The sequence below is a fragment of the Pholis gunnellus genome, assembly GCF_910591455.1.
Source record: "Pholis gunnellus genome assembly, chromosome: 11".
Lineage (NCBI taxonomy): Eukaryota > Metazoa > Chordata > Actinopteri > Perciformes > Pholidae > Pholis > Pholis gunnellus.
Window position 1 is genome coordinate 12,112,540 of NC_136538.1, and position 9,612 is coordinate 12,122,151.

The 9,612-nt window shown below is 39.8% G+C and overlaps 1 protein-coding gene across 1 annotated transcript; it reads left to right on the forward strand.

Moving 5' to 3' along the window:
* Window positions 1-1,232: 1,232 nt before the first annotated feature.
* Window positions 1,233-8,704, forward strand: bmp5 (bone morphogenetic protein 5; the record flags this gene model as incomplete). Its single annotated transcript, XM_079168407.1, has 7 exons — window positions 1,233-1,728; window positions 4,099-4,291; window positions 7,037-7,185; window positions 7,450-7,647; window positions 8,093-8,169; window positions 8,301-8,411; window positions 8,555-8,704. 7 exons carry the CDS (start codon window positions 1,233-1,235, stop codon window positions 8,702-8,704), a joined length of 1,374 nt encoding a protein of 457 aa, XP_079024533.1.
* Between the last annotated feature and the right edge of the window lie 908 nt (window positions 8,705-9,612).

A 9,612-nucleotide genomic window follows, 5' to 3' on the forward strand; every position in this document is an offset into this window, starting at 1 on the left:
CTATGTGGTAACATCCCAGCATATCGAGGAGTTGTACTACCTGAAAGAGACTCTTCCTTTTTTCATTTTGGACAGCAGCCACCCATCACATGGAAACCTCTGAGTATTTATGTTTTTAATTATCCCAGCAATCTACCTTCAACATGTGGTTTACATAGTGCTCCTCTGAGAACGGTACCTTGTGGGCTCCTTGTGTCAACTTAACTTATACTTTTCTATACTACTGTTTTGGGTATTTTTTTCATAATTATGAAGATGGAAATCATTGTAGACTGTAGAGTCTGAGGCTATTGATATTGAATTTTGTTGTATTTTTTTGCGTTATTTTGATCTCCATGATCTGTTCCTACATGGGATCCTTTTTAGTGCACATTAGAAGTTGGCCCACTTGTTTGTTGGTGCATTTAATAAAATAATATTATATAGCGTCCCAGTGGGTCATAAGCTCATGCAGTATAAAAACAGGATCCTGGTGGTGACTGCAGCTGGAGCCCTAAAACACGTGGACTTCAATAAGTTGAGGTGATTAAAAGGCTCTGTCATTATTCTTTCACTCGTTAAGACGGGCTCTCGGATTTCAAGTGTCTCCTTTTACACTCCTGAGCAGCCACATTCATCATGGGACTGGCCTGAAGTTTATTGCCGCCGCTAGAGGTGGATGCAAAAACAAAAGTCGAGTGTGGGATGGACTCAGAGGGCAACTAGCCCCAACGCACTCTCTCAAGGGGTGAGGGGGGAAAAGAAAAAGAAAAATGCGAGTGGGAGCACGAGTCTAGCTCCTCTCAGTTCATTTTTTTTTTGACACATTTTCACACATTTCATCCACTGGAAATTCCGGGTTATCCCTCGACGTTATGGGCGTACCTACGTGTTTCTGCATCACAGAGGAGTAAGGTGAGGGACGGGGTCATAACTCCATAAATACTTGGTGTGGCAGAGGCTTTGGATGGACCCTGGAGGAGTAAATACAGCTGGAGGAAGCTTGCGCACTGGACAGGAGCGGCGACTTTTCTGCAAGCTGATACCTCACTTGTAGAAGGGCTGACTGGTAAAAAAAAAAAAAAAGAAAAAAAAAGAAAGCCTTCTCAGTTACCACCGTGAAAGTTGTGGTGCCTCTGTCTAATATGGGAAGTCTATGAACCCTTGTTTGCAGAGATATAACTTATTTTATTTTTCTCACGGAGTGCGATGTAGTTCAACTTCACATCCCAAAGTGAACTGTATTTGTCAAGATGACAGCGCTTACACCTCTGAGCCGTGCTGTACTTGGACTCGCGTGGAGCTGCTTGAGTTTTCTGTCCTGCGCTCATTGCGGCTTAGGTGACAACCATGTGCACTCCAGTTTTATTTACAGGAGGTTGCGCAATCACGAACGCAGGGAGATCCAGAGAGAGATCCTCTCCATCCTGGGCTTGCCTCACCGTCCGAGGCCCTTCTCTCCCGGGAAGCAGGCGTCCTCCGCGCCGCTGTTCATGCTCGACCTGTACAACGCCATGGCCGTGGAGGAGGAGGAGGGGATGCAGCAGCTGGGCGCCGGGAAGAGCTTCAGTGCCAAGGCTCAAGGGCACTCCAGGAAAGCTTACTATAGCCCCCAGCATGCCGGGTACTCTCGTGTGGCACAGCCTTACCGCGCGGCCCCGCTGTTGGGCCACAGCCCCGCACTCACCACAGCGCAGGACACCAACTTTCTCAATGATGCCGACATGGTCATGAGTTTTGTCAATTTAGGTAAGTGGCATTTAAGTGGGATCATTTCGCACCAGGATTTATTAAATAAATATAAATCGGAATTAGAATGAAGGCCGCGTTTCAATATTATTTAGAGAAAACTCAAAGTATTCAAAAACTACATCTCCAACTTCTCTTCATCTTAATTCCCTCCAAGGGTATTATAAGCTGTAATAAGGAAATTATCTGAATGCACTTAATCTTGGATGAAAACCATTTTGGGGGGTTTTACATTAAGTGCAACATGTGTCCAATGCAATGTAGACTGCAGCATGAACTCACTATTTAAACAAAGACTTAGGTCTATCTTAATTCCTTAAAATAATTATTTAGATTTTTTGCTTAAATAACCTGAGCTATGTTGTCCTATAAATAACTATACATCTTAGTTAAGTTCCTCTCACTCATATCATTCATCGGCTGTTTTGTATCTCTATTGTCTACATCTAAATGTCAACATGTACAGTCAGACATCAGTTCAGTTGCTTTAGTCTTTTGTGAAATATTTAGTCTTTAACAGAATTAGGCCCAACATTTTGACCTTTTGCCAATTTGTGCTGCTTTCTATTAAAAGGCAGCTGATCTGTATAATGATTGTGTTTGTTCAGTAGCAGCGACCCTTAACCCAGCAGTTCACAGCACCTTATCAGATGACTGTCTGACCTTGAGAAAATTGGTCTAAATTATTTCCTGTTGTTAAAATGGGAGTGATATTGACTGATGCCTTTATTTCACGAGTTTCTGTCACTTAGATAAAGCATTAGTCTAGTCATATTTGTAGCATTTATCGTTCTTTAATGAACATGGAAAGTTAAGTAAATTAATATTACAATATACAGAAACCCGAATGAAAGATAATCAAATTTACCATATAATCTTTAGATAATGTTGGAATTTATTTTCTTTATTATCGAACAAAACATGCAAAAGTGAATTTGTGTAGAGTTGTCTGGAAGTATAATCCCTCACCTTGGCCTAAGCCCATCTGTTTCCACTTACCACTATACCAGGGCATGTACACTGTCAGCCTTGAAAGCTCTGCTCTCGTTCTGGGGACTGTCAGTGAAGTGTTCAATGGGGCTCTGTCTTTAATACAGTACACTCAAATATAGCTACTGACCTCAACTGTTTTAGAAACGTCTATGTGGCATTTCATGCAGTTTAATATGCTTACTGGAACCATTTGAACTTTCAGTGTATAAATAGTCAGCTATTGAAAATGCACATACATGAGAAAGTGGAGTGAAGATAAAACACACAAATTTATTACAACACAATATGGATACTGCCCTGGTAGCACAAGTAGAATCCAATTAATATGCAACACATCAAGAATGCTCAAGGCTCTACCTTACCAGAGAGTGAAGTCATTATTATTCAATCTTCATTTTAAACTTAAATGCTCTCTGTGGCAACTCTGCTTCAGATTACTGCCTGTGGCTAATATAATGGAACACGCTCAGTGGGTAAAAGTCAGACCTGACCTCTGACCTGTTTGTGCTAAGTAACCACAGGCGTCCTCTCTCGATAAAATATCAGGGAAATGCACTGCATGATATCCCTACGGGTGTCAGAAAATCCCCTGACCTCAGCCACATGCCACTTTTCTGCTACTAGGCAGGGGTGTGAAACAGTCCGTGGCATCAAAGTATCTTTTGTCAGCATATTCATATTGTTGATACACTGAGACTCTTTGATTATTAGAGTCATTACATTGACGGGCTTTATTTTATCTACGAAAATAGATGCAGCTTCTTGACAAATTCCAGCTGCCCATTTATTTCTGTGCTGCAAAATAGAAAAATATGTTACAAGTTTTTAAACATAAAAAAAAAGCATCTTATGTTACTCATTATATTCGAAATATTTCGTTTTACAGGTTAAGGGTCATTAAACACTCCTAGCACATTGTATGAAACCTACAGGAGGTCAGTATGAGGTCAGAAATGAGGTCAGAGTAGACGCTGACATGACATTGAAGAATCCTGTCTTTTCTCTCACATGAGGAGCAGACGAAAGTGTCTTTAATTGAAATCAGCCTGTTTTTCTTAACTGACAGCCCATTCATCATGGCCAGAGAATGCAGTTAGGCACACAGTAGAGGGCCTGTCTGGGAACTGCTACCTGTATTCAGTTGACTGATTTAATGAACTGGAAAGTGCTTTTGTTGGTAGTCAAAATGTTTGGATTGGACCTGGAATGTAAAAGAAGATGTGATAAATTACTCTTTTTCTGTGAATTAACGCTGGCATATTTTCTCTTTAGAGCAACGCATGCAGAGGTTCAGGAGTTGAAGTCATATTGTTTTTATCAGCGTGAGCTTTGCTGCCAGTAAAAATGAAATTTATCATAAAATATTTTCTTTCCCAGTGGAGAAAGATAAAGATTTTTCTCACCAACGAAGACACTACAAGGAATTCCGTTTTGATCTGACTCAGATCCCGGAGGGAGAGGCGGTGACTGCTGCAGAGTTTCGGATCTATAAGGACCGCAGCCATGCCCGCTACGACAATGTTACTCTGAAGGTTACCATATATCAAGTCATCAAGGAATATCAAAACAAGTAAGCACCCGATCACTCAAAAGCAAACATTGAAAGCAGTGGTGGATAGTAACTAAGTAGAGTTACTCAAGTACTGTACTTAAGTACAATTTTGAGGTACTTGCTTTTTAGTATTGTATTGTATTTTTTACAGAAGTAGAAGTTTTTGAGATTTTACGTACCAAAAATATGACCATCTTACAAAAAGCAATGCAGAATTACAGATTAAACTGCCAACAATATATTAAGTAGTTCAATTAGCTCTACCTCTATCAGCTAAAACATTGAAATGCTGCTTTCTAATCAGACATTTTAGTCCAGTAGCACTCTGACAGGAGCCCGATAAGTAGTTTGACCCCATGCAGTTATCTTATTTCACAGTTAAAAAGGCAAATGGTTCAACAGCTAGTGTCTTGCACCAGTTCAAACTTTCCACTCGCACAGAACGCCCTTCTATCTCCAACTCTGTTCTCCTTCATTCGCACCATGTCTGCCTTACAAATATAGTTCTCGGATAAAGAGAAGTCCATTAGCAAGTTGGCCACTTATGAAGCTTGGAAGGTCCATCAGTTATCACTCGTCTTGTGTTGCCTGCCAAGCTGGCCGGGTCCCAGATGAACCCTATGAGGGCCCACAATAGGGGGGAAGGGGCTCCCGCGGGTGCTCCCGTGGTCACTGTTATGCCCACCACCTGCCTGTCTTAACAATATTCCGGAAGTTTAAGCCATGACATAGCTGAATACACAAGGGTGTACTTAAAAGTGGGCCCACATTTGCTTGCCAAAAATGTGTGTGGGTGATTGAAGGGGAGATATGGGCCTCCTGGGCTTTGAAAAGGTCCAAGTCAATGGACTCTGCCATCTTAAAGGGAAAGACTGCTCAGTCTAGGTTTTCAAAAACGTTTTAATGGGGAATCGTGTGTTTGAGTTAGTGTTCACAAAGAAGAACAACTATTTCCCAGTGCATGAAATCTTAGAAACAATATTGGAGTCTGTGATTTTAAGACAACCACTTTGCTCAAGTTTTTCCTCAACTTAGAAAGCCAATTAAAATCATAATATATGAGCACTCTTTGTTTGTAAGCTTACTCTTCTTCTTTCAACACAAATGAATCACTGCCAAATGTTTTAAGTTGTTATTTCTATAAAATCCACTTGAACAACAACACAAGTATGTTAGTAGGTTTAAGTAGCTAAATAAAACCCCTTTGTTGGGGCATCGTAATGGTTTAAGATACTGACTTTAAGATCTAATGAACGTGTTGAATGCATTTCCTTGCCTTTAAAACATTTACGGAGACATTTTTGTGTGAATTTACAGTGTTTACATCCATGTTTGCTTGCAAGCAGGTTTCTTCACAAAATATGTTGTTACTTTATTGCCACTGTCGATCGGGGAAACCAGCGTCCTTGAGCATAAGAACGGAACAAAACGAGGACCTCTTAAAAACATATTGCTTCGTATATCTACAGTACTAGTGGTCAAAAACTCCACAGGGCACCTTTAAAATCAAGACAACTATACGCACCACCCTGACCTCCTTCCACTATATCAGCGTCACACTACGTTCTGCACTGCAACTGAACTTTGCTAACTGAACATAAATTGCTAATAGAGAAAAGTGGCACATGAACATAATTTGCAGGAGACCGACTAAAAAAAAAAGAGTTACTTCTATTTCTGGTATCCACTCACTTTAACTTACTCTCTGTGGAACAGTCGATCCAGTAATCACAGATGAAGGCGCAGGATAAGCATTTTCCTCTTGGATATGGCTCTGGGAATTGTGAATTCTTACCTCCACAAACTAAATTATCACAGGATATGAGCTTAATACTGTACGTTTCAAAGAGGAAGTTCACCATTATGTCAATCATAACGACTGACCTCATGTGGAATTCAACATGAGGTTTGAGTTTTATTACACCTGTAATAAACACATGAATAATTCCGTGTGACCGCAAAAACTAAACAGGCGCTGCCTTATCCGATCTGCCACTTGAAAGGAACCCAATGCAAATTGCGAAGCGGGGCTTTTTCAACTCCGGGTTTATTGATGCCGTGTGTTAAAAATCCACAAGGGCAGATATACATAATTCCTAACTTTTAAAATATTTTGCCCATCAGATCACGCTAGACCACACAACTCTGCAGTTTATTACAAGTCTCAGCTCCTTCAATAATAGCCGCACTGCTTTCTTTTTATCTCCAGTGCAAAGGCACACAAAAATGACCAAATTACTCTTTCACATAAAATCACAAGTTTTCAATAATGTTTCAAAAGGATGAAGAGATAAAGAAACTACAATAAAACTGTAATAAAAAGCACTCGTATTTTTGGCATATGCTTCAGAGTTTGGGCTAAAGCATCCATTTGTGTTCAGTCAGGGATACCTCGTTTATTTGTTCCAGTCCAACTGGTAACAACCTCTTGGACACAGTTTCTATGTTCTCAAAGAAGCACATGGTTTCCTTTTTGTGTTCCATTAAAGCTATGCAACATTAACGTGCACATGTTTTTATTTTCTCCAGACTGTAGCAGGCACTGAGGTTTAATAATTAGTTTAAAATGCAGCGGTAAAGTGACCGCAGGAGTAGCAATCTTGAAATCCAACAAATCCACAGAGACTAAATACGTTTTCAGTGGATTGTGATGTATTTGAAACAATTAGAAGACATACAGTGTGTCGGTTTTTGTGTGTGCATCACTTTGACTGCGGCTTATTTAACGCAGATGTTCGTCTCATTGTTTTTTCTTACCTTCAGCGATGCAGAGACGTTCTTGCTCGACTCCAAAAGGGTCCAGGCATCTGATGGAGGCTGGTTAGTGTTCGACATCACGACCACCAGTAACCACTGGGTGATGAACCCACAGCAGAACCTAGGCCTGCAGCTCTGTGTGGAGACTGGAGATGGCAAGTGAAGTTCCGTTTTTCTTTCTATCAATTTGTTTTACTTTTGGGATATAGAAAAGGTCAGGAAGCTAAGACAGTTTAAGGCAATATAGACAAATGTGACTTGTACATTTGACAATCTGTGGATTATTTTATATTTACTACTAATAAATGGCCATAAAACAGATCAATGGCTGGACCAAGTACTCGTAAAGATACTAGACTAACCTTAAAGGCAGTCATAAAAATGTATTGAACTGTATATTTATCTTCTGTTTGCTAAAGGTCGAAGTATCAACATAAAATCTGCCGGAATAATTGGGAGGAATGGGCCCCAGTCCAAACAGCCTTTCCTGGTTGCTTTCTTCAAGGCCAGTGGGGTGCTGCTTCGCTCTGTCAGAGCTGCTGGTGGTAAAAAAAAGAACCACAATCGCAATAAATCTACTAATCAACAAGAATCATCTAGGGCACCAAAAACCGGAGGTATGTGCACTTTTATCCAATACACATCTGATCTCTTGATTAGATTTTAATGACATCCTTTTGCCTGGCTAACGGCCTGGCCATCTTTCCATCAGACTGTCCATCCATTTGTCAGACTCGCCAATTTAATTTCCAGCAGCAAGATATCTCTACAATTACTGGCCAGACTGCACACAGATGTGGGAAAGAAAACACCTATTTTATTTCAAATGTATCACTCAAATGTAGTGATTGACAGAGCCCAACTGTAGGATGATATTGTGTACTTCCAAAAGTCTGTATTTAAGGACTGCATATAAGTATTTCTAGTGCATTTGTTCAGAAGCTTTATAGAATGCAATGCCCCTGTTGTGCTAACCTTCCTACAGTTAAGACATAAAACAATATTAACAGTCATTACTTTTTGTTATCAATAATAGTCTTTTATTTGCATTCCTTTTATCAGATTACAACACAAGTGAACAGAAGCAAGCCTGCAAGAAGCATGAACTTTACGTCAGTTTTCGAGATTTGGGCTGGCAGGTAATAAACAAATATTTCACATCACAAAACATTCATATCATTAACAAATGACAGTAACACAATGAACCATACCTTTTAGTTTGACATTATCAGGTGTTCTAAATAAAGAAAGCTCATCATTTTATGTCTAGGATTGGATCATCGCACCTGAGGGCTATGCTGCTTTTTACTGTGATGGGGAATGCTCTTTTCCACTCAACGCACACATGAATGCAACAAATCATGCAATAGTGCAAACGCTGGTGAGTATTCTTTAGAGCGCATTGCATTGCGTAGAGCAATAAAAATCACGTTATAAGCTACCATAATGTTCTCAGCAGTTATTATTCTTTTGAAGCTCTTCAGTTGCGCCTCTTTTAAACCTACTTCATGCTCTCATTTATAGGTCCATTTAATGTTTCCTGACAACGTGCCAAAGCCATGCTGTGCCCCGACCAAGCTCAACGCAATATCAGTGCTTTACTTTGATGACAGCTCAAACGTTATCCTCAAGAAATACAGAAATATGGTAGTTAGGTCTTGTGGTTGCCATTAATGCCGGGCTAACTTTCATTTTTAATTTATGTGATCTGGTATGGGAATCGCTGGAAAACACATCTGCTGCAGGTGTGATGTGATGTACAGTATTATGTATATAAAGTTGTATTACCTAATTTATTTTCTTTTCTTTTTCTAAAATAGCACTGAATATTGTGATATTTAAATGATTAGGACAAAATGTTGATTTTACGTCAGTTATCAGTTAACTTTTGTGTCCGTTGGCATATACTCCCTCTTATTTACGTCTGTATGATAACCTTTATGAGTTAACTATTCACTGGAGTCATCATGATGCATAAGCTCGCCTCCCCCTCTGCTCGTTTTTTTCCCTTTTTACAATATGTTTGTGCTATAAATACTCACTGAGCTGGAATTATACATGGATCTCAGTATTTGGTGTTTTTCTTCAATGTTAATTTCGTCTCTTAGTGTCATTATGGACCCACAATTTATAATGACGCTCACAGAATAATGTAGCGTCACAAGTTCATTTGACCAACAACGGAGACCACACCACGATGCCATGATTAACATCACAACCTCAACAGGCTGTTGGAAAAATTGTAAATCAAATTGGAGGACTAGGACGAAAAAGTAGTGAGTGTTCTCTAATGCAAACCAAACTGCCCAAAGCTATTCTCAAGCCACCACTGTCTTTCAGCACTGATACTGTTTCGCCTTTTCCAAGCCAGCTTTTTTTTGTTGTTTTTCATAAGAGAGTGTGTTCACAGACGGGGATTATGTCAGTCTGGAATGAAACGCTCATAATGTTGAGTGTTCACTTGTGAATGCTTTACACATTATGTCATTTTTTAAACAATGGTTATGTAAAAATCTCTCATAAACACTGTTTTCTCATTCCTCTGTGGACTAGCTGTAAACTAATTCTATCTTATGTTTGGG